Here is a 23,579-nt window from a genome sequence, read left to right as displayed (position 1 = left end):
CTGATCTTTGATACTTTGATCGTAATATGTGGATATATGTTTTATAATTTAGAAAATATAGTAGCATACTTACACAGACCATTGGAAAACTTCGGCAGATCGAAGTTAAGTCAACATATTTCTGTTCTTCAGACATCTCCGATTTCTACTCAAGCTAAATCGCAGCATAAACTAAAAAGGCGAATGAAACGTTCAGCGATTTCAAAACTGCGAATCAAAGTAAGCCAAGCGAAATATATCGAAAGTCAATTTGACGAGCGGGCTCACAACCTTGTTAGCCTATCACAGTTCAGATCTCTACGTTGTGACATCAAAATTATAAGTTGAAAAAGTGAAAGTCCGTTTTTATCCTGTTTTTTTTACCAACCAACCACCAACTTTGAAGCTAACTTAAATCGTTTTAAAATCAACAAACAGTAATCCAACATGGGCGATGAAGGCGGCGGCGGCGGACATGGTAAGGGCGACCTCAAGTCCTTTCTCATGGACTTCATGATGGGCGGCGTTTCGGCGGCGATAGCCAAGACCGCAGTGGCCCCCATCGAGCGTGTGAAGCTCATCCTGCAGGTGCAGGAGGTGTCCAAGCAGATAGCGGCCGATCAGCGCTACAAGGGCATTGTCGATTGCTTCATTCGCATTCCCAGGGAGCAGGGATTCTCGTCCTTCTGGCGCGGCAACTTGGCCAACGTAATCCGTTACTTTCCCACCCAGGCTCTCAACTTTGCCTTCAAGGATGTGTACAAATCGGTTAGTTATCGTATATATTATCATCATCGTCATAAACATAATATATATAAACGACATCCTTCATCACACTACAGGTCTTCCTCGGCGGCGTGGACAAGCACAAGCAGTTCTGGCGCCACTTTGCAGGAAACTTGGCCTCCGGCGGTGCTGCAGGTGCCACATCTCTGTGCTTCGTTTATCCGCTGGACTTTGCCCGTACCCGGTGAGTTGGGTGCCCCAGCCCAAATAGATCTAGATCTATATCTATATCTATATCTAGATCTATATCTATATCTAGATGCTGTTATCATTTGCTTTGTTAATATTACCTTCAAGATATTCAAGGTATTCTACATTGGCTCAGTGTAAAACAGTTGCTTTAAATAGTTTTTAAATAGCTTTCTTCACTTCAGAGTTCAATTTGTTTAATGGTTTTTTCTTTACACACATATGCATTAATCTGGTTCTTTGATAACTGGATTTTAAAACCACATAAACTATTTGGCTTTACTATGATCATTTCTGAAACATCCTATCCAATCTTTCGCCCACAGTTTGGCCGCTGATGTGGGCAAGGGCGGCAATCGGGAGTTCAACGGCCTGATCGATTGCCTGATGAAGGTGATCAAGAGTGACGGACCCATTGGCCTGTATCGTGGATTCATTGTGTCGGTGCAGGGCATCATCATCTATCGAGCGGCATACTTTGGATTCTATGACACGTGCCGCGACTTTCTTCCAAATCCGAAGAGCACACCCTTCTATGTGAGCTGGGCCATTGCCCAGGTGGTCACCACCGTTGCCGGCATTGCGTCCTATCCCTTCGACACTGTGCGTCGTCGCATGATGATGCAGTCTGGCCTGAAGAAGTCCGAGATGGTGTACAAGAACACCGCCCACTGCTGGGTTGTGATTGCCAGGCAGGAGGGCATTGGGGCCTTCTTCAAGGGCGCCCTATCGAACATCATTCGCGGCACGGGGGGCGCCCTGGTACTCGCCCTCTACGACGAGATGAAGAAGTACTTTTAGCCCCCAAGTGTGGCCGTTTGTGGTGCCGCCAGTGTTCGGTCGCCAGCCGCATTCGCATCCGCATCCGCAGCAAATGGCACACCACGATGGCAACGCACCAGCGGAAACCACCGTTCATCTCTTCGTGGAGATGGACATGGAGGAGGAGGAGTAGGAGGAGTTGGTACCACGAGCCTAGTAAATTAGTAGTTTGATTTGAATGGTGGCCCATGTGGCGGCGCCTCACTTCAGATTGTGTTCACTTTCGCAGCGATTGAGAAAATACAAATAATTTATTGAACTTAAATCTTGGTTGCGCTCTTAATTTGTTTTTTTCATCGCGTGTTCTGTTTTTAATTTTGTTTTTGTTTTTGGTGCATGTGTGTATTGATTAGGGTGGGCCACTTTAAACTTTAAACTAGGATCTCATTATGCTTGCAACATTAAACTACATATTTATATGTAAAAGACACACGTATTTAGAGTGTCTCTGTTGATTACAAATCAAAATCAAAAAAATCATTATATGTAAGTCGTGAAATGATAAAAGTTAATGCATTCTATGCGATGCCCACCCCACTCGTTTGCATAGATATGTTCTTGTGCGGGTGGATTTAAGACTTAAACGTTAGTTAGCCATTTAAAATAACATTAAAAACACACACACATCATCAAGTCGAGAATTTTCATTCTCGATTTGCATATGTTCACGCATAAATTAACAACAACAAAAAATTGTGAAAAACAAAAAAAATAAAGAGGCAAAATTACAAGTACTCGAACTGCACTTATTCCGTAAACAATTAGACATAACTCTAGACTAAGAACCAGTCACTGAGTTGGCCCCGGACTTAGTGGGTGGCCCCGGACCTGTGGGCCAGGAACAGGAAGTATGTGCCCGCCGCGTAGGCCAGGAAATTGAAGAGTCCAAAGACACCGGCGGCGGTATTCGAGCCGGAACCCTTGCCCGTGGCATCCGACCACCTGGCCAGCTGGACGATGAATCCGATGAAGTACAGCAGCGTCAGCACAGCGGTGGTGATCAGCTCCTGTTGATTGAATTTCGAGATTGAGATTGAGTTTGAGTTTGAGTTTGGTTCATCTGATTGAAGCAACTACTACTTACAGAGAATATCCAGTTGACGGCCACGTTGAGGGCCTCGCGAATGCCCAGGAAATAGGCGGCGATCAGCAGAATGTTGATGATGAACGAGATGACGATCACGAACATGAAGAACGAGGTGGCCGATGCCAGTGGAGGAGCCGCCAAGGCCATGCAGATGATGCCCAGCACCTGTGGATATAAAATACATATATGAGTACAGAGGAACAAGATCTCGGAACGAATTAATCTTACAAATAGTTGATAGATGCAGCGTTAATTTGTAGCTATACTTAATGCCTAGTTAAGGTAAAGTTGAATGCATATTACAGATGTCAGCTTATATGATATGCAGCTTATATTATTAGTCACCCCGGCGAGATCGTGATCTTCCCCCAATTTGCGGAGGAGGGGGGCACAACCCCCCACCTTCAAGGTCATGACTTCGAATCTGGAGTGCGCATATAGCTGGCATCGTGATGTCACCTGAATGATGTCAATTGAATGCACAGTAAGTGAATGAATGTGAGGCTGTGCTCAGAATCGAGACTTGTTCTGCAGCTAATTAAGCGGCGAATTCAAAGAACGCCACTGCATAGATACATTCAAAAAACTACAGTACATATGTATCTATGTACATATATAGTTTTCGGAAAGAGATATTCGTAGTAAAATGGCTTGGAAATAAATAAATAATGCAGCATTCCATTAACAAAACTTGTGTTTATGTCATAACTCAAACAAACTGAAGTAACAGTGTCCCATGTCTATAGATGACTCAATTTACACGACTTGCTAATGTTTATCAATATATTGAACTATCCGTAAGTGATTTTCGAGAACGTTATCGCATTTCGTGCAAATTCGCAGGCTGATTTCGCTAGTTGGGCACCTAAAGATGGTTAAACTGGATGACAGGTGCTGATGACACACACATTCTCCTGTTGTTTTGGGCCATTAAATGGCAATATGCGACAAAATAAGAAATCAAGCAGGTGCGCGCAGTCACTCAGTCAGTCAGTCAGTCAGTCGACTTGAGTTGAGCATTGTGTTTTTGGCTAAAACAAAAGGCGCACGAAAAGTGAAAGCTGAAAGTTGTGGCCAGGCCAAAAGCGACCTGTTGATAGCAACATGTTGTTGCCCCTCCATTGTTTTTTTTGCATCTTTTTTTTTTTATTTATCTTATTTGCTTTCTGGTAAACAATTAAGTGCCAGGCAGCAGCATATCAAAGGTTGATTGAACTGTCAGCGATTTGTTGATCTTGCATTGCATTTCCACATTTTCTGAATTTTCCGAATGGTGTTCGTATTCTTCATTTGTCATTTGTCTTTTTCTTTTTTACTTATTCTGTAGCCTCCACAAATGTGCGTCACTTTTCAAAAATAAAAGAGCCAGCGAGAAATTCGTCTGGGAATTATACGAATTTTATCTTTTCTAAACATAATTAATGGCTGGCTTTTTATTTTCATTTTTACTTGTGCGTACATATATGTACATATGCATATTGACATATATATACACACATATATATATATATATATATATATATATGTGACAGTTCTTATGTACACGGTTGGCAAGTTCTTATAACCATATATCACATACATATATATAATGTATAAATCCATGGTAACGATCAGTTTGCCGAGTGGAGCATGAAAAACCGCGCAGACAGTTGGGTGCATCAATGTATATCGATCATTATAATTATGTATGTGCTTTTCCAGCGGAATCAATGACGTGAAACGCCTGAAACACTGAAATGGATCTAGTTCTTGGCCTCCGATTATACGGTCTACGGTTTCCAGCCTCGTCTGAAGTTCACTGGAAGAAGCCACAGCAATTCTGGTTGCCACACACAGAAACAACTGGATGCGTTTTGATGATGATTTAACAATCTTAAGTCTATCTAGAAATAAAGTACTCTCTATGGAATATTTGAGTTCAAACCAAACGAGTTAGCTCATATCTTTCGAATATTAAACAAATATTCCTACAGGGCAATATCTAATATATATAGTTCTAAACTTCATTATCTCACGGAAGGGTCAACGCTCTTGAATTGTATAACTTTGATGTTGAACTTTCAACTAGACTACAAGCATATCATCGAATATTCTGTGCATGGGATAAACAATAAAGATAGCAGTTATTGTTTAAGGTAGATAAGCAAAGTTCAGTGGCCAGCCGGCAGATAAACGCACAAACATACCTACATTCGATGGGGTTATTAAAAGCATATCTATGCCAAAATACTAAGGGTAAACATGGCCAACAATCTGTTAACAGGGCCAAGACAGAGCTTCAAAGATGAGCTCACTACACTTGGTCGGTGTCAATTGCCTGAAATGTAAGCAGGCACACAATTTGCAAACGCGTATTTGCATAGCCATGTGCACTTAGTACAGTGCGTTTCTAAGCTGTAAGGCCACTTACAACTGGAATAATTTAACCGATCAAGAGCGTAAGATTCGCTGCGTTACCAATTACCAACTGACCCAATTAGATAGAAACAATATCAAAGTTCCATTTCCTTCAGTCGTAAAGTTATATTCAAAGATAATATGGGGGCCACTGCTAACGGCTGCCTACGCTTATGGCGCGCACCTTAGACGAATGGATGTCGCAACGATCGATCGCATTCTCTCCGCCAACAAACCGCCAACAAACGCCAGCAACTGTCTCAAGTGTCTGTCCAAAGTGAGTAAACTTTCGGCTCGAATTCCCCGATTTTACCGCCGACAAATCCCCCGCATTTTGTGGTAAACATTGCTTGAATGACACCGTATGTGTGTCATAATTTCCGCTTTTGGCGAGAACACTGAAACATTCAAAATTCACATCAAATGTTCACGACAATGTTGCGCTCGCACAATGCCAAACAATAAGAACGCTGTTTGCCAGTTTGCCAGTTTGGCAGCTTCCAAAATATTATACATATCTTACGTAATTGGGTTAATATAAAAGAAATTCTCGAACGGCAGGGACCGCGACCAACAAAACTTAATAATAAATCGTTCTCTATTCGATTTGCATATATATACATATATATATGTATATATGTGAGTGTATATAAAACACACTTGGCCATGGGAATGCATATACTATATGCTCGGGGGCATTGCGAGTATAGCAAGTGAATTGTGGCAATATTGGTTCCAAAATGCTAATTGCCAGGCAAATGCGATAAGATACGGCGGATAGGGTCCGCAAAAGTCCGCTTTCCAAATCCTACAAGCGTATAATTTCGGGGGTTTTGTTCTGCTTTGTTTGTGCTTGTGATTGTGATGATTCTGGACTACGGGGCGAATGAGTAATGCTCCATGGGCAAATTAACCAACGACGGTCAGGTGTCAGGAATCGATTGGCTTATCAGCAGCAGCAGCAGCAGCAGCAGCAGCATGGCTACCGAAAATGTCGCCGGTCTGCTCCTCTGCACTCGCACAGGTGGTCGCCACATTATCGCCCATTTTGTTCGGCTAACGGGGCGTATGAGTAACGTGCGATTAGCCCTCAATAATATATATATGTATATATGGTCGCCAAATCGGCCAAAATGAGTCACGATCGAACGAACAAACTGCTGTACGATTCAAACTATAATTCCAGTAATATCATAACATATAGTTAAGCACACGAAACAATTATTAAGTCTGAAATTGAGCAAAGTTCTGCAGCTAGCCGATTTTAAATGAATTATTTATTTAGCGGGTTTATGCCTCTAAAGTGGCATTTGGGAACCAAGCAGCTGGCACTATGGCCCTGTTTTTGTGGCAATGCTCCAGTGGTGGAGCACTTTTACATATCTCATACTGCCATACTGCCCATACTGCACTGTGACTATCAGCAGACTATCGCTTAAGGGGGCCGATAAGATTAGTGGCCACAAAAATATCCCATTCGACAGACACACTGCTAACCGAAGCTCCGAAAATGAAAACTAAATGGCCGTTTGTGACATCAAAGCATTTGAATTGGCTTCTCTTACAGTCAGGAATTAGTACTCTTCCTTCAGCCAAATTGGCTTATTATTATAATCGGTGGTTAGTCCAGACCACCACATCAATATATATTGAATCAGACAGACAGACAGACAGTTTATTGCGAAGGTAATCCTATCCTATTTATTCGCTATTGATTTTCTGCTGTGACAACTGACGAGCGCTTAATAATGCATTTTTCATGTGGGTCCTGTGGCAGTTGTCGCTATCCTGTGACCTTGTGCCACAAACCAAGGGCCAAGGCATGGCGTCGAGTAGTTTTAACTGCAAACTTTCTACACCTGAGCAGGTGTATGTCCAAGCTGTTTGCCACACAGGTGCCCACTCTTGTAATTGCGCGTATCTTGTGTTGGCGTCGCCATCGAATGCCGCACTGCATCGCCCACACTGAACTCTTTCGTTTTTGGTGCGGCTGTGGGAAAAAGATCATAACATGACTACAAATACCAGGCCAACTACAAAGTGTTACATGGGGGAAGACAAGAAGTCGGTTGACCGACCACATGGCCATGGAGCTCACATGTTTGCAGTTCCCACAACTTGCCTACCCCTATCTTATCCGCCCTAAGTCTAATGAGATCCTGACATACATATATGTATATATATATATACAATATTATATATTGTATACTACATATTTGTGTAATTGAGTACACATCGAGGCTCTGGGTTTTCTTAAGTCTATAGATATCTCGATAAAGAATGGCGGCGCAGGGCAAACTCTAGATAAAAGCGTTCAATTTATGACGATAAGAGCTCTATGGGGAATTGTTATCCAACAATTGTTAAACAAATATTTCAGGTTTTCTTTCTGAAACCTAGAAGTTGTATTATTTTTAATGTTTAATCAGTTACGAGAAAAGTCATTAGTTTGGTATGTGCAAATTCAGCAGTCAACTGTTCAGCATTAAGTACATTATGGTACTTTTGCAATATAATCCTAGCCTTAGGTTTCATTTCATAGGTTTCATTTCATCATAACATTTCATCATAACATTTCATCAAATTTCATTAGATGTACATCATTTTGAAACGTTTCATTTCATCAAATTTCATTATATGTACATCATTTTGAAATGTTTTATTTCATTAAATTTCTTTAGATGTAGATACATCATTTTGAAACGTTTCATTTTACAAATTTCATTAGATGTACATAATTTTGAAACGTTTCATCAAATTTCATTAGATGTACATACATTATTTTGAAACGTTTGAAAATTTGGCCAAGTTCCAGTTTTCAGAAAACTTAGAAGGACGTTTGAATATTAAAAAAGCAGCTTTTTGAGCTCGAAGGGTTTGTTTTGAAAAATGCAAGATGGTTATATGTATGTACAATATGGGAATGCAAATGTATCTTAGCTATGTATGTACATAGGTGTGTACTCACAAACTCGACAATCTTGATGATGCCCGGCACGGTGCGGAAATAGTCGATGTTGAGGCGGATGGCGCTCCAGAAGCCGCCATCGCTGCCAGCGGTGGGGTTCGCCCCACCTGGCGGTCCGTTCGTCGTTGTTGTTGTGGTGCGCTCGATATTGACAACGGTCTCGACCATATTGCTGCTGTTTTTTAGAGCTTAACTTGGCTGAGTTTCAGTTTGGCGGGCAAGTTGGCAAGTTTGCTAGCGAGTTTATTTGCTGGCTGCACCAACAACTATTTATAAACACTTGTCGCGGTTTTTGTCACAATAAAATAAGATGAAAAAATAACCACCGCTTGCTATATGTTGCTACTTCTATATCAATCTATATCTGATGTATATGAACGCGTGACGCCCTCGCGCGCTTCTGATTCTCAAGCATATAGGTGTATATATGTATATAGCATATAGTGGTATGTAGAGAGGTGTGTGTGTAGTTTTGTATCTGGTAGTTAGCTATTGCTATATATCCGTGCGCTGCGCTGCGACTGCGACTGCTGGCGATACGTTGCTTTGTCCACGGCGGCCGCTGGTCGACTGAACTCAACTGCGCGCTGAACTTGCCGCCGCTGCAGGCTAACGGTTAACCGCACGCCGCTCCGCTCCACACGCGCACACACACTCACGCTCTCCCACTTGCACTCTCCCACTCGCACTCTCCCACTCGCACTCTCCCACTCGCACTCTCCCACTAGCACTCGCTCTCCCACTCGCACTCGCTCTCCAGTTAGTTAGTCAGTTGGCTAGTTAGTTGCGCGCGCCCTTTGACGACGCCCCTGCAACGCCCCCCGCCCCCCCTTTGTTGCCACTGCCCGCTGCCCGCTGCTCGTGTGGCAAACTAGTTTGTTGCGCCTGCGCCGCTGACGCGTGTTGAAGAGCACAGTGGGGCAGCATTTTGTGCTCGAGTTCAGTCAACAAACTGCATTTTAAATACTCAAAGAGGAATCAGAATGGATTTGGTGTCTGATTTGCTTCATTTGCATTCAATCATTCACATTTTATTGAAACCATCAGTTAAAGGCATACAAAATTAAAACATAGGGACAACGCGGCGGATGAGTAATTTGCATGCGCAGTTTTAAATGCATTATGTTCTTAATATGCAAAAGCTTGCTCATCAATTCGAATTATCTTTTCGTTTGAAAAGATTTCTCGGATTGCAAATAAATAAGAAACGTATCTGTTATTTTTTAGTTCTCTTCAAAAACCGAAAAATTCGCGTTCAGCTAGCACTGCACTTCGCCATCTCTTTCTGTTTCGCTCGCTGGATCTGCGCCCTTCTCTCTCTCTCCCGCTCTCTCTCTCTTTCCAACGCAACTGGTTTAATGTTCTGATTGGACTTTTATGGCTGCCGCTGCAGCGGCCGTGGGTCGCTTCTGATTGGAATTCAAAGTGGAAGAGTGGAACGTGTTGTGGATCTGGATGTTGGGGCAACAGTGGGTGGCATGTGCGGTGCACAGTGGTCACAGACGGCGGAATTCGTGTGCGAAATGTTGAGTGATTTATAGTAAGAAAGAAGGAGAAAGCGATTGATTTGCAAGTGAAACAATAAGCGGTGTGTTCATTTTTTTTTTGGTTAGCTTTTATTTTGGGTGCAGTACAAACTATGACAAATTTTGCCTAATAAATAGAGCCTAATTTTTGGGTCGCTCGATGAGCCTAGACTACGAGTTGCGGAACAACACTGGATTGTTTTCGTTAGGGACATGGACATGGACAGATGGACAGGACACAACTGTGGACAGACTCCGACTATGCGATCGGAACTCGTATACAATTTTGGTTCAGCTGCTCGGAAATCTCATTCGAATTCGCGTTGAATATGTGTGTGTGTGTGTGTGTGTGCATAGAATTAAGTGATATTGCTTATATAAATAACTCTGCTGCCTTGCAATCATAAGGAATTTTCTCTGGATCACAATAAAATCAAAAATATACATAAATGTATATGTATATATATATATATAAGTATATAACGTATTAAGGTAATTACGCAAAACCAATAAGCGATGCGATGTAGCCAGCAAGCACAGGGGCACTGGGAAGGACTAGATAACAAGAGCAGCACGATCTGCAAACTACAACTAAGCGCGGGGACTAACATCGTTTCAAGTACATCCATCATATACATCATATTTCATATCATCAGCTCAACGCGTCTCCTTGGTGTCCAGCTCCACCAATGGCGGCACTGGCTCCGACTCCGCACTCTGGCTTCGGCTCCTACTTGGACTGGGACTGGCGTTGCTCCTTGGACTGGGACTGCCGTTGCTCCTTGGACTGGGACTGGGACTGGTGTGGGCGCTTGCGTCTGCACTGGACTTCTTTGGCGCTTCTTGTTCCTGCTTACGGGGCGACGAGGGTGCCGGGGTCAGAGGAGCCGGAAGTGCTGGCGTGACGGACGGGGAGAGTGCTGGTGGAGTGGGTGGGACAACGGCCACTGCCTTTTCCTTGGTCTGCATCGGTTTGGGAGACTGTGTCTGTGGCGGCCAGTGGTTGGACTTTAAAACGTTTTGGCTGCTGTTGGCTGAAGTGGAGGGACCTTCAGCGTGGACTGAAGCCAACGAGGATCTCGAGGTAGAGGCAATATTGTCATCATCCGTCTTGACCGTCTTATCCGAACCGCACTCCTTCTCTTTCTTCCCGCGCTCCTTCTCCATGTCGGCTATCTTCTTTAGGTAGCTCTTGTCCTGGGTGGGGCATTCGAGGTGGACGCAGTGAAAGATCTGTAAGCAAGAACTGTTAGCTAATCTCTCTTAGTGATGCCACTGCTGCACTGCTACATACCTCATTCGCTGTGTTGCGCGTGCCCACAATGCGGATAAAGACGACGGGACGTGGGGCGAAGTGAAAGTTCTGCCATGAGCGGGCCTTGTCGTTGCGCCGATCCACGACCATCTGCCAGTCCTTGCGGTTCGTCGAGGTTTCGATGTAAAAGCTGTAGGTGCGATCATCGCAGTCCCACAGCAACAGCCTCATGGAGCCCACATAGTAGGGTTGGCCCAAACGGACGACGATCTCACCGCTGCCCAATTGGTGGCACGTATAGCCCGAGTCCCAGTCGTAGCGCACATAATCACCGTTGATCAGCGCATTGCGGGTGCGACTTACGCCGTCCGTCACAATGGCGCTCTTCTCCACGGTGGCCACGTTCGCATTGGGCGCCACAAAATGATCAATTAACCGCGGCACCTTGGCCGTGTGCATCGCTTCCAGGCCCACCACATGGAATACCTAATAATGCAAAAGGGAAAAAGTGAGGAAAAAAAAACACAGTACGGAAAGAACACTGCTAACATACCCGGTTGACTGTGTTCTGGGTGCCCACCAGGCGGATGAACCGGACGGGACGCGCCTCGAAGTACAAATACTGCCAGGATCGGCAGTGGTAGTCACTGTAGTCGACCACGCGCTCCCAATGCTGCTGGTCGCCAGACACCTCAACAAAGTAGGAGTACGCCCTGCTGTCGCTGTCCCAGAGCAGCATGCGTATGTGATTGATCATGCAAAGCGTGCCCAGTTCGACCACAATGCCCGCATCGTTGCTGTCCGTGATGCAGTGGCGCGTATACCCGTGCTCCATGTCGTAGGTGGTCACATCTCCGTCTAGCAGCGCGGTGCGGCACTCACCCTGGATGCAGCGCGACAGAAACTTGGCCGTGGCCACGTTCTCCTCCGGCCAGAGTGCCGCCCTGTAGGGCAGCCCCTTTGAGGTGCTGCGCTCGTCGATGGCGTCGAGTATCTTGTCGGGATCCAGAATGCCCGAGGGACGCACCACCTGCAGCAGATGCTCGAGATTCATCAGCGGTAGGCGCACATAACTGACCACCGACTTGATGTCCACGTTCGTATTGTAGCGGCTCCACTTCCACACGGCCAAAAAGATCTGCACTTCGGGTGCGAAGAAGCAGTCACGTCGCAGCACCTCCTCCAGCGATTCCTGCAGGCATTACAAGCATAACAAGCGTTAGTAAGCGCCAACTTAATCCAATTTGTATTCAACCTACCTTGGACAGTGTCTTGAAGGAGTCGTGCTGCAGCAGGTCGGCGGCATTGCGATCCATGAACATCAGACACACCTGGGTGAGCTCCTCCAGATTATAGAGTCGCGCCGCATCCAGAATCATGCACACATTGTTTAAGGCCAGATACTGGCGCAAATAATTCGAGATGGCCATCTCCAGGTCCTGGAATCCATACTGATTGGCCATGCCCAGCACATCGATGACGGCATCCTCGTCCAGGGTGGACAGCAGCAGTGTGCCCGAGTAGATGTAGCGCAGCAGCACCTTGAACGGATCCAGCGGCACCTCCAGCGGTATTTGGCGCTGTGTCGTCTCCGCCATGCCGCCGTATAGCAGCGCGCGAAAGTACTCGCTGCGGGCGGCGAGTATGACGCGGTGGGCGGGCAGGCGCTGCTCCTCGACGACGAACTCCACGTCCGCGTACCGCTCGTTCATGCAAAGGCGCGCCATGTCCGCCGAGAAGCGATCGCCCAGATCGATCACATCGGTGAATTCCTGCTCCTGGGCGCCGTTGTTCTTGCCGCCGCCGGATGCGCCAACCTGCTTGCCGCCGGACAGGCTGCCGCATCCCTGCATCTTGTGGTGTCCCTGGCTGCTCATCCTTCTCTTGTGTTATTGTTTGTTTTGTTTGTTTGCTCGCTCCGTGCGATGTGACTATACGTGTGTGTGTGTGCGCCTGTGGTTCTGAGTGTGTGTTTGTGTGCGGCCAGCGGGAACAGTTAACAATTGAAGTTTCGTCCAGGCTGCTGCGTCAATCCATCGATGACAGTGGGTGTTATCGATAATATCGATGGCCTTATCGAAATTCTGCTGCTGCGGCGAATAACTGGTATACGCGTAATGTAACCATATTAAACATACCATTTAGCATGAACAACAACCACAATGGATGTTGTATTCTAGTGGGGACACACACCATTGGTGGCTGTTCTATAATATTTAGCGGGGGCACACACCATCATTGATTGCGTTTGGGAATGTTGATCTTTCGCCGACTGGTCACACTGTCCGCTTAGCCACCTCAGTTAGCGAGAGCAGTCACCGCAGTCAGCAAGCGTAGTCACCACAGTGCAGGTGCTTATCGATAAAAACAGCAATTCATCGATTTTAGACCGCAGCCATCTAACATCTGCGCCGCACGGTCACTCTACACAAGTATTTCAGACCGTTTGGACGAGAAAACACAGAGAGAAGAGAAAAACACAAGCACAACGACGCATCCACTAGTCGCCACAGTGAAAACAGCAAAACGAAGTGAAGTCTAGCCAACCGATAGAAGCTGCGTTTCTTAGCCAATTACCTGTTCATTGCAATCATGAAGTTCCAATACAAGGAGGAGCACGCCTTCGAGAAGCGTCGCGCCGAGGGCGACAAGATCCGTCGCAAATATCCAGACCGTGTACCCGTAAGTACTCGAATATATGTAAATACATATATGTATATATATATATAAATATATATATGTGCAGCTATGAGTGTATATGCGTTCGTGTATGTGTGTGTAGGTGCGAGCTTCTGTGTATGCGTTTGTTTTGCGTCGTTTTTTTTTCTCGCTTGTTTTTTTTTTCTTGGTTTGCTCCGAAGAAAATCAATACTGCGCATATTGGGCATTTCGATTGTTATTACAATATTATTGCATTGCCACATCAGGTGGCTGGGTGAATTTGTGCGATGGGTATTGCATAAAGTGCATTTTCACTTGGGTGGGGGGGGGAAAAAACATTGGCGAAAAGCTCTCAAATGTAATTCAAACGAAAATTCTGCCCCCTGCATACACATACTCACGCACACACTCGCACACAGATGTAGAGAGGAAAAAACAAAAGGAAAAAAAGAGGAGAGAACAAAGCAGCCGTTTCACTTGCTCAGCTGTTGAGATGTTGTTGTTTTCAGTGCTAGATTTCATCTGCTCCCTCTTCCTCTCTCTCTTTTGCTCCTCCCTCAGCCGCTGGCTACACCGCAAGAAAAGCGCATATACTGCCACCCATCATTTATTTACTTTAATACACAACTAGTTTTGGGCACCCCTTTGTTTTCTGTGTGCACCAACCAGTTGTTTTCGATTTTAATTTCGTTTGTTTGTTGGCAAAAGCGAGCGAGTACTGCGCACAAAAAAAACTCAGTCACTAATACACACTAAAGCAGCTTGTTTTGTTTTTTTTGTTTTCGCAAATACACCAAGTGCGACTGGAATTAGTCATAGATGCGCTGAACGCAAGACGAAAAAAATAAGTAAATAAAAGCAGAAAAACAAAAAAACAGAAAGGTGGAAATTACAAAAACAACGGCCACTTCATCTGCTGCTGCTGCTGCTTCTTCTTTGTTGTTTTTCTGCTATTTCACCACCTTATCAGCGAAAACTCCTTTCACAAAAACCAAAACAAAACGACAAGCTGCTGAAGGTGCCCCAATCGCGTCGAAAAGTGCAGTTCTTGTTTTCGATTTCCACTGACTCGCACTACATATGTATATATAAATATATATATAAATATATGTATATGTGTGAGTTAGCTATATGCACCCCCTTAAATATTATTGCCAGTGTTATTTATTTTTGGCAAGTGCAGCAGTGCCAAGGCACAAGTCACAGATCCACAAATCACATAACAGCTGAGCGAGGGGCAAGGCCAGCATATGTCCATATATATCCGATTTATATATCCGAATTCTATGCCATATAGTACGTACTACCACATCTCAATCTTGCGCCTTGAGTTCGGCCAATGACGCCAACGAATTTCGATAGAATGCTAGTGGGGGGAACTAACTAAAGGGGACGGCGGGGGGTGGCATTCGCGATAAGCAGTTTTTGCCCATTTCGTATTCAATTTGTTGGAACCCCTGCTTCCTGTTTCGAAAATCGGACAAAAACCAGTTTGTCAATAATTTGGCTAAGGCTAACTTATTAGCCCCTGGCTAGAACGGATCGTCTAGGCCAGCTAGCAATTATTCCAGACTCAATGAAATGCAGTTGAGTCGCTAGAAAACTCACTTCAATGAGCCACTTGGCCGTCTTGGTCGTCAATTTGGCTAAAATATTGTCCAATGTGTAGTATGTGTTATGCATAACAAACAAGAAACAGAAAAAGATGGGGAACGAGATAAAGGTTGGTTTTGAAAAAAGCTGCTAGGGATCTCAAAGCCGTAGGAAAATTCCTCATTCAACTTAATTTGAAAAGAATACATAAAGAAATAATCAAATAAAATAACACAAAGAACACGTGTGTGTAATTACACATTCAAGCTTACGAAATGCTAAAAATGCAGTACGAAATCACTTGCAGCAATTACGAAATTACTCATTTTCGTGCCTAAATATATCATATAGTAAGTGTGTTGTTTTTTGACCAATATCAGGTTTTGTTGTCTCTAAACAAATTAGTTTTCATTAAATATTGAGCTTATGTTTTCGTTATCATATTCCAAGGTAGCACGTAGTCGAGCACACTTGATTTGTGTAATGCAAATGCCAAATACGTTTGTAGCCAAATATGTGAGCCGTTTTCGGCACGTAATCAGGTGCAAAATGTGCGCACATAAACATGCCAAAGCAGCCCAGCCCAATTTCAACTTCAACTAACCTCCTGTATTCCGTATTTCTTTCTTTATTTCAAACCACAACGAAGGTCATCGTCGAGAAGGCTCCCAAGGCGCGCATTGGTGATTTGGACAAGAAGAAGTACCTGGTGCCTTCCGACCTGACCGTCGGTCAGTTCTACTTCCTCATTCGCAAGCGCATCCACCTGCGTCCCGAGGATGCACTCTTCTTCTTTGTGAACAATGTCATTCCACCAACATCGGCTACCATGGGCTCCCTGTACCAGGTAAACTACCACGATGCACATCAGCCAAATCCCATATTCCATATTCCATATTCCCGATGTATTTATAGGAACACCACGAGGAGGACTATTTCCTGTACATTGCCTACTCCGATGAGAATGTTTACGGCATGGCCAGGGTCAACTAACTTTGCTCCGGTCGCTTTGCATTCGATCGGAATGGAGCCCAGCCCCCCTATACAGAAATCTATATATAAATAAAATATATTTTGTGTTTAGCAGCATGCAAGCTTAAAATATGGACGGCGAGTTAGCTAAACGAATTGAGGAAAACCGCAGGAAATGCCACATGAAAAGAACTTGAAAATGATCTAAAACTAAAACACAGGGCAACAAAAAAAAATCCACAAAAAACGGAAAACTACAAAAAGAATTGTTATGTGAACATTATTTTATATATATACATTTTCTAAACGCGTTAGTATTTCAATTAAACTCTGCTCTGTCCTACCCATTAACCAACCAACTTTTCCCCCGAAAAACAGATCTATTCACAGCCTTTCTGGGCAAAAATAATTTCCAATGCTGTACTTGATCCGTGCGATTGCTTTGTACTTTATACTTTGTTCGCTTATATTTCAATGATTTCACCATTTTTTTTTTTCACGATACAAGAAAATTTTGTGCATATTTAGTGTGTATGGTTACGAATAGGACTCTCTCGGTTAAGTGTACGGTAATTAATCTATTATTAAATAAACAAAAACCACAAAAATACACATGGAAATTGTGTTTATTTGGATTGTTCCTTGTTTTCAGCTAATTGCATATCACGTCAAAATGATTCAGCGATAAGTGATAGGTAAAAGTTTTTTTTTTTTTATATAGCTTTTTCTTTTGTTCAACGAACAATAATAAGTCCTTATCTTTTAGAAATGAAATGAGCTCTAACAATGAGTAGTTGCGCAGGTTTCCTCATTTAAACTGATAAAGGTCTAAAAGGTTCAAGGTGCTACTTATACTTATACCTTTGGCAAAGCAACAATTTATTTTTGCAAACTAAAATTTATTGCCTATAGCGCGTAATGGGAAATCAGCAAGTTTGTTGTTTGTTTATCTTATCGTAAAGGCGCTTTGTCTGTCATTCAAAACTGGCGCCCAAAAGCTCATTAATGGGCAGCACTGTCACCGAAACACGGCTGGTCACACTATCGTGTGCTGCAAAGCTAATCTAATGTCAGCCATAACAATTGCACGTGCTAGAAAGGGACAGCTCCTCACTGCAATAGCAAATACTGGTGTTAAAATGCGACATATTCTTGGTATTTAGTATTTCTGACGTATGTGGCGCAAGGCGGTGGACGTTTGAATTTCGTGGATTTTTTAGCCCATTTCACCATCTGGCAACACTGTCTGTTGGCCTCGCAGTTTTTCACCGAAAAGGTTTTATAAAAACACCGTGCCAAACTGTCACAGAAGCAGGTAAACTAAAGTCCAACTGGACGGATTGGCCGTTAAAAAGCCGGATTAAACGTAGAACGGTCACGTTACCAAACAGCTCGGAAAGGTGCTGAAAGAAAACATCAGATGAAAATCTATTAGCTGTTGCGAATTGTTTGTTTTTGCTCTGCTATTGGTGTTTTTGTTGTTGTGCATCTGATTTCGTGTTGTTGTTGTTGTTGCTGTTGTAACTCGTGACGACGGAAATTAGTAACAAAGTGAGAATTGAGAGTTCAAAAAAAGAAGAGAACCCCAAAATAACTGTTGTGTGGGTGCGATTGATTTTTGTGCTTTGTCGTCTGGTTTGTTGTTGCTGTTGTTGTTGTTGTCAGAGGGTGGTTGCAATGGAAAACCAACCCACCAACCCCAGGGTTTTTAAACTTCGACTTAAGAAAAACAGCTGCAACGATTGCCACACTCAAATTCAAATGTTTAAGTGAATAGAACGAAAGTGAAATGTAAACTTAACGCTTATTGAATTATGCCAAAACACGCTGACTAGACCAACAACAAAAAAAAAGAACAAAAAATGCTATGATAACAAAAGCAACAACAACAACGACAGCGACATCAGTCGTGTTATTGTCCACTCAGCTTGTTTTTGTTGTTCGCCTTGTGGCCCTGTTTTTCGCTTCTGTTTTGCGCTTCTGATTCTGAAGTCGTCTGCTTCTTGTGCCGCCTCCCTTCTCCCGTCTCCCCCTTCTCCACCATTCCTCTCCTTCTGTCTGCCGTCTCTCTTTTTTACGCGCATGTGGATTCATTTTATTGGTGCTCAAGTATCGCATGATAATCTCACGCTACGTCCCTCGTAATTGTTGTTGTAATCGCTCTGTCAGCAGAGTACCTCTGTTATTGTTGTTGTTGTGTTTGTTGTGCTTTTCCGCACACACACGCACACGTACACACACACACGCAGACAGGCACACTTGCCGAAAAATTGAAGCCATTCTCGCAGCAAATCAAATTCAATTGAGCAAACTATCAACTAGCCCGCATAAAAGTGTGAAAAAGCAAATAGAAACGAGAACAAGCCGAACATTTAATACACTAGCTGTAAAAGAATGTAAATAAGCATTTTATTTTAATAAATGTATCATGTTGAGTTTCTACATTTCTTGTCATTAACAACAAAATCTGCTAGTTCTTATCGCTACTATATGAGTTTCATAGTTTCGGGAATAGTGGCACTTTGCATATTTTGCTCTGCGAAAATAATAATCTGCCCCCTTAAGCAGGGATTACAAACTAGTCTACTATCAGTGAGGGACTTATCCCCTTATCAGTGCCAGTGAACGGGCTACCTATGTTTGCCATCTCAGCGTGCTGTTCCCCAAATGGATAGCACTCGTTGTGGCAAGCCAGACGATACAAACCCAAAACTGGAGCGTAGAGTAGCTCGTACACTTTGCACCGTCGGTCGTTTGTAGCTTATCAGTAGTTTATCAGTTGCCCGCAGACGGGGATTTGAAATTTCTGTTCCATTTCCATTACCGTTAACATAACAACAACAACAATTCGTGTGCACCGCCGTGTATTCAAAATTATTCGATTGTTTTCTAATTTCCGGCATTTACGTTGCTCTTCTTTTGTTATTTCATTGCAAACATCGTGCAAAACACAGCCGCTTGCAAGCCAACCGCTTAAATGTCACAGAACTCGAAAAAGGACGCCACCAGCAGCAGCAGCAATAGCGGTAGCCATGCGGCCCAGAGCAATCGCCACAGCAGCAATAGCAACAGCACCACCAGCGGTAGCAGCAACAACAAGAGCCACCACAAGCGGCAGGCGGCGAACGGCAGCCTGAAGGCGCCACATCAGTCAAACTCCACCACCACCACAACCACTACCACCCACTCCCACAGCCAAAAAACCCCCTCGAAATCGCCCGGCAGCAAAGGCAAGCTGAGCAGCAGCAGCAACAGTAGCAGTAGCAACAGCAGCAGCAACAGCAGCAGCAGAAGCCTCAGCGGGAGCAGCATGCAGGAGACCGGCTCCTCCTCAACATCCTTGCTGGCCGCTGGCGGCAAGGCGAAGAAGAACCAAAAAGACAAGCAACGCGAGCGGGAGCGCATGGAACGCAGCCAGCTGGTCCTCTGGCGTCGTCCCCTGCAGACCACCAAGTACTGCGGCCTCGAGCTGTTCACCCTGCTGCGCACGTGGAGCACCAGGTATGACGATCGAAAGTAGACCCATTTCAAAAAAAAAACACATCTAACTTGATAAACTCTTTCTTTGGCAGATTGCTGCAACAGCGTGTCCTGCTGGCCCTTCTGATAGTATTAGGCATCGTATTTAGCGTAATTTACAAGATAGATGGCCCCCATCAGTTGGCCATCGAGTTTGTGCGCCGGAACACCTGGTTCTTTGTCTACTGGCTGGGTCTGGGCGTGCTCTCATCGGTGGGCTTGGGCACCGGACTGCACACGTTCCTGCTCTACCTGGGTCCGCACATAGCCAGTGTCACGCTGGCCGCCTACGAGTGCAATTCGTTGCGATTCCCACAGCCACCGTATCCCGATGAGTGAGTATACCAGATTGTCCCAATAACCTATCCCACTTGATAACTAACTCCTTGTTCTTGCGTACTCCAACAGTATTATCTGTCCCGAGGAGCCGTATGACAAGCGTGTGCCGAATATCTGGTCCATCATGTCCAAAGTGCGCATGGAGGCTTTCCTCTGGGGAGCGGGCACAGCGCTGGGCGAACTGCCGCCGTACTTTATGGCCAAGGCGGCGAGGTTATCCGGCTACGATCCCGAGGATGCCGAGGAGCTGGCCGAGTTCGAGGCCCTAAACGCGAAGCGTCACCAAAAGAACCTCAGTCTGATGGACAAGGGCAAGCTGTTCATGGAGCGCGTGGTGGAGCGCGTCGGATTCTTTGGCATCCTGGCCTGTGCAAGCGTGAGTGGTGAAAATCGCTGACCAGCGTGTTTACTACATTTACTACAGTCACAAAAACGAATTTCACTTTTGATTTCACTAGTAAGGCAACGAATAATATTACTTTTCTGCCAATTGGAATTCATCCTTACTTCCGTAAACGTTTTTTTTTATAATCTATTATCAATTCTATTTCCTATGAAATATTCCTTTTTGTACCATGGCTTTCTATAAGCAACTTAGTTTTACTCGTAAAGATGGACCTCTAGTACTGCTCTTTGAAGAAATTCGTTTTTAATTTAGTTTGTGTTTGCAACTTTTTTACTAACAAAGTGTACACTCTCCGCAGATTCCCAATCCCCTGTTCGACCTGGCAGGAATTACCTGCGGCCACTTCCTGGTGCCATTCTGGACGTTCTTCGGCGCAACGCTGATCGGCAAGGCGGTGATCAAGATGCACATCCAGAAGATCTTTGTGATCATCGCCTTCAACGAGACGCTGATCGAGCGGGCCGTCGATCTGTTGGCCTCGCTGCCAGTGCTTGGCCACAAGTTGCAGGAGCCGTTCAAGTCCTTCCTAAACAACCAGAAGCAGCGTCTGCATCGCCAGCAGCGTGGAGGGGCCGCCGGTGCATCCGGAGCTGGAGATTCGGGCAATTTGCTGTCGCGGATCTTCGAGACATTCGTCATTGGCATGGTGTGCTACTTCGTGGTGTCCATTGTGAACTCGCTGGCCCAGAGCTACCACAAGAGGCTTCACAAAAAGCCGGCGAGCACAGCAGCTGCGACCACGGCCACGCCCACTCGACAGTCGACGGTGGCGAGCAAGAAGGCGGGCAAGCAGAAAGCTTTACGGGACTAGAAAATCGGTAGAGATGTCTTCTGTTGATCTTTTCCCCCCACCCCTTCGTTTTCGTTTAAATTATTTTGTATATTGCGGCTTTCGCTCTTAGTCAAATTATATATTTTATGTGAGTGTGACCGCGAGAAGAAAGGAGACGGCCTAAAAGCCTGAGGAATTTACCTTGTAGACTAGATTAGGAAAAAAGAAAAAATGTAAAAGAATATGTATCGCGAGTAGCAGCATCCACAGCAATAGCCAGAGCTAAATTAAATATATTATATTTTATTAATGTACAACAAACAATACCTTAGCAATTTTTCGTGTGAGTATCGTTTTACAAATGTAACGAAAGTGAGAGAGACGCAGCTAGTCGCGACTAATGAAAAGCAAATTGTGCAAAAGACAAACAAGCCAGAGCAAGCAGAAAACGCTAAAAAAAATAAAAATAAAAATAAAATTCTAAATGATAAAAACAAATATGTAGGCAGAAGCGAAAAAAAGTTGAAAAAATATTGAAAAAGTGCTGAATAATAAATGAATATGGATATACACATTGTAAACTGAATGCCTTAATTGGAAAGTGGGCGGTTTTGCTTAAACGAATTAAAGTTAAGTCTGGCTAAATAAAAAGTAAATATACGCGTTATATAAACGAATTAAAGTTAAAGTCTGGCTAAATAAAAAGTAAATATACGCGTTATATAAACTATAGCAGTTGATAAGTGCCCAAAGTAATCATTGCTATCGAGCTGAAAAGAAATAAGGATGTGCTGAGCAAGCAAGGCAAAAAAGCACAGATAATATCAATTAAATTCAGTGGAAGTGAGGCCAAAAAATGCAGATAATCCACAATAAGTGCTGGGTGAATGGAAATCAAAGTGCGTTCAACAGCGAAATCCGCAGATTGCCCGTACATGCAGATACCCGGAAAATGAGAAAATGCGTTACCAACAGTTGGCCCACAGCGCGAAATCAAGCTGGCGCTCATTAAGCCAAATAGCTGCTAGCCTATGGCTATGCTTCCATTGTTTGGCCCAACTCCCCCTCCACTCACTCACTCACTTACTCACTCACTCACTCACAGTATCCTGCTCGAAGGACAATTGCCGCTGCTGGCATGCCGGTTGGGATGAGTTGGGTGCGGGGTGATGATGCGGACGCGCCTCGAATGCCTAATCCTGTCAACAGTAACAGCTAACAAAAACAACAATAACAAGAGCAGCAACAACAACAAGAACAACAACAAGAGCAGCAGCGGCAACAACAACTGGCAGAAAGGCAAACAGCGATGACAACTTGCCAGAGGCAGAGCAAAAAAAAAAACAAAAAAAAAAAACGACCAAAGCCCGCGTCACACAGTGTCAACACTGCACAACACAACACTCCAGTTTGGTTGGACAAAGTGAGGTAGTGAGGCAGTGAGGCGCTGGACCAAAAAGGACGAGACGTGCGAAATGTCGGCCGGCGTGCAGGACATTGCACGTACGCTAAATATTTTCATTTAGCTGTCAGCATTTATTTAAAATGGACACACAGTGAGAGAAAAGGGGTGTGAACCAGCAATGGGGATAGTACGGCAACTAATGCTGCATGAAATACGCTTGGTTGCGTAGGTGGGCGTGGCACCTCTCGGCCACATGCATGCAAAACTCACACACAGACAGGCAGACAGAACACCCTCACACACACGCACGCACGCATACAAACACAGGGGCCGCAGGACATGTACATACGTGAGTGGCACGGCAATGGCCTGTCGCCTTTGACATTAGTTGATACACCTCTCCGTTTTGGGTCGTAAAACTTTCACCTTTCTCCCCCCCCCCCCCCCACACTTCGCAACACTTGAGCATCGCATTCGCGAGCTGGCATTTCCACTCGGACCGGACCCTCAGTCTCGGTTTAAACAGAGTCTGTGAAGAATTCAATGCTCCAGCGGGAATGGCATTTTTCTGTACGCTAAAACTCAGCGTTGTGCTGAATCCTTGGCTGCGTGGAATTTCGCACTCTTTGTCGCCGAATTCGCATTGAAGAGGTGCCATTTTTTTTTCTTTTTTGTTGATGCTCTTTCAGCAAAATGCTCCACCGGGAAAGTTATGTTGCTAGAAAGCGGATGAGCGAGAGAAGGTTATGCCTAATCCTGAGAGAGCGAGCGAGAGGCAGATAGACCGAGCCTTTCTACAGTGCTGACCGCATGGCTATTTTCAAGCCAGATAAGCAATAAGCAATTTAAGGAAAGTGGAAGTGAAAGAAAAACATAGAAACATAGATATTTTGAATTTGAAAA

At 44.5% G+C, this 23,579-nt stretch overlaps 5 protein-coding genes across 6 annotated transcripts; 3 read left to right on the top strand and 2 right to left on the bottom strand.

Moving 5' to 3' along the window:
- The first annotated feature begins 249 nt into the window (after positions 1-249).
- On the top strand, positions 250-2,041 carry LOC6526044 (ADP,ATP carrier protein). The gene is made up of 3 exons (XM_002101825.4): positions 250-747; positions 822-949; positions 1,281-2,041. The coding sequence occupies exons 1-3, from the start codon at positions 427-429 to the stop codon at positions 1,753-1,755; spliced, it is 924 nt and encodes a 307-aa protein (XP_002101861.1). The 5' UTR covers positions 250-426; the 3' UTR covers positions 1,756-2,041.
- On the bottom strand, positions 2,009-8,807 carry LOC6526043. The gene is made up of 3 exons (XM_002101824.3): positions 8,229-8,807; positions 2,861-3,028; positions 2,009-2,783 (listed from the first exon to the last, which is right to left on the bottom strand). Exons 1-3 carry the CDS (start codon positions 8,394-8,396, stop codon positions 2,586-2,588), a joined length of 534 nt encoding a protein of 177 aa, XP_002101860.1. The 5' UTR covers positions 8,397-8,807; the 3' UTR covers positions 2,009-2,585.
- A 1,018-nt stretch (positions 8,808-9,825) lies between these two features.
- On the bottom strand, positions 9,826-13,065 carry LOC6526042 (BTB/POZ domain-containing protein 9). Its single transcript, XM_002101823.4, has 4 exons — positions 12,269-13,065; positions 11,563-12,201; positions 11,049-11,495; positions 9,826-10,987 (listed from the first exon to the last, which is right to left on the bottom strand). Exons 1-4 carry the CDS (start codon positions 12,884-12,886, stop codon positions 10,412-10,414), a joined length of 2,280 nt encoding a protein of 759 aa, XP_002101859.1. The 5' UTR covers positions 12,887-13,065; the 3' UTR covers positions 9,826-10,411.
- A 335-nt stretch (positions 13,066-13,400) lies between these two features.
- Positions 13,401-16,847, top strand: LOC6526041 (gamma-aminobutyric acid receptor-associated protein). Its single transcript, XM_002101822.3, has 3 exons — positions 13,401-13,691; positions 15,913-16,110; positions 16,179-16,847. Exons 1-3 carry the CDS (start codon positions 13,602-13,604, stop codon positions 16,254-16,256), a joined length of 366 nt encoding a protein of 121 aa, XP_002101858.1. The 5' UTR covers positions 13,401-13,601; the 3' UTR covers positions 16,257-16,847.
- A 569-nt stretch (positions 16,848-17,416) lies between these two features.
- On the top strand, positions 17,417-21,981 carry LOC6526040 (vacuole membrane protein 1). 2 transcript variants are annotated; one of them, XM_015191120.3, is made up of 5 exons: positions 17,417-17,550; positions 19,190-19,736; positions 19,808-20,089; positions 20,163-20,469; positions 20,798-21,981. In XM_015191120.3, exons 2-5 carry the CDS (start codon positions 19,213-19,215, stop codon positions 21,308-21,310), a joined length of 1,626 nt encoding a protein of 541 aa, XP_015046606.1. In that variant the 5' UTR covers positions 17,417-17,550; positions 19,190-19,212; the 3' UTR covers positions 21,311-21,981. The 2 variants fall into 2 exon arrangements, with proteins under 2 accessions (XP_015046606.1, XP_015046607.1); XM_015191121.3 differs by having other exon boundaries at positions 17,481-17,635.
- Positions 21,982-23,579: the final 1,598 nt, after the last annotated feature.

Source organism: Drosophila yakuba, chromosome X (assembly GCF_016746365.2).
Source record: "Drosophila yakuba strain Tai18E2 chromosome X, Prin_Dyak_Tai18E2_2.1, whole genome shotgun sequence".
Classification (NCBI taxonomy): Eukaryota; Metazoa; Arthropoda; class Insecta; order Diptera; family Drosophilidae; genus Drosophila; species Drosophila yakuba.
The sequence above is the reverse complement of the archived record's forward strand: the minus strand, read 5'-3'. Positions and strand labels throughout refer to the sequence as shown.

Excerpts from the sequence above, each read along its gene's own strand:
- LOC6526044 (XM_002101825.4), top strand. The coding sequence starts at position 427 with ATGGGCGATGAAGGCGGCGGCGGCGGACATGGTAAGGGCGACCTCAAG. Across the intron at positions 748-821 it reads TCAAGGATGTGTACAAATCG|GTCTTCCTCGGCGGCGTGGA; the intron begins GTTAGTTATCGT and ends ATCACACTACAG. Across the intron at positions 950-1,280 it reads CTGGACTTTGCCCGTACCCG|TTTGGCCGCTGATGTGGGCA; the intron begins GTGAGTTGGGTG and ends TTTCGCCCACAG.
- LOC6526043 (XM_002101824.3), bottom strand. The coding sequence starts at position 8,396 with ATGGTCGAGACCGTTGTCAATATCGAGCGCACCACAACAACAACGACG. Across the intron at positions 3,029-8,228 it reads TCATCAAGATTGTCGAGTTT|GTGCTGGGCATCATCTGCAT; the intron begins GTGAGTACACAC and ends TTATATCCACAG. Across the intron at positions 2,784-2,860 it reads CCGTCAACTGGATATTCTCT|GAGCTGATCACCACCGCTGT; the intron begins GTAAGTAGTAGT and ends TTCAATCAACAG.
- LOC6526042 (XM_002101823.4), bottom strand. The coding sequence starts at position 12,886 with ATGAGCAGCCAGGGACACCACAAGATGCAGGGATGCGGCAGCCTGTCC. Across the intron at positions 12,202-12,268 it reads CCTTCAAGACACTGTCCAAG|GAATCGCTGGAGGAGGTGCT; the intron begins GTAGGTTGAATA and ends TAATGCCTGCAG. Across the intron at positions 11,496-11,562 it reads CCCAGAACACAGTCAACCGG|GTATTCCATGTGGTGGGCCT; the intron begins GTATGTTAGCAG and ends TTGCATTATTAG.
- LOC6526041 (XM_002101822.3), top strand. The coding sequence starts at position 13,602 with ATGAAGTTCCAATACAAGGAGGAGCACGCCTTCGAGAAGCGTCGCGCC. Across the intron at positions 13,692-15,912 it reads AATATCCAGACCGTGTACCC|GTCATCGTCGAGAAGGCTCC; the intron begins GTAAGTACTCGA and ends ACCACAACGAAG. Across the intron at positions 16,111-16,178 it reads CCATGGGCTCCCTGTACCAG|GAACACCACGAGGAGGACTA; the intron begins GTAAACTACCAC and ends ATGTATTTATAG.
- LOC6526040 (XM_015191120.3), top strand. The coding sequence starts at position 19,213 with ATGTCACAGAACTCGAAAAAGGACGCCACCAGCAGCAGCAGCAATAGC. Across the intron at positions 19,737-19,807 it reads CTGCGCACGTGGAGCACCAG|ATTGCTGCAACAGCGTGTCC; the intron begins GTATGACGATCG and ends TTTCTTTGGCAG. Across the intron at positions 20,470-20,797 it reads GCATCCTGGCCTGTGCAAGC|ATTCCCAATCCCCTGTTCGA; the intron begins GTGAGTGGTGAA and ends CACTCTCCGCAG.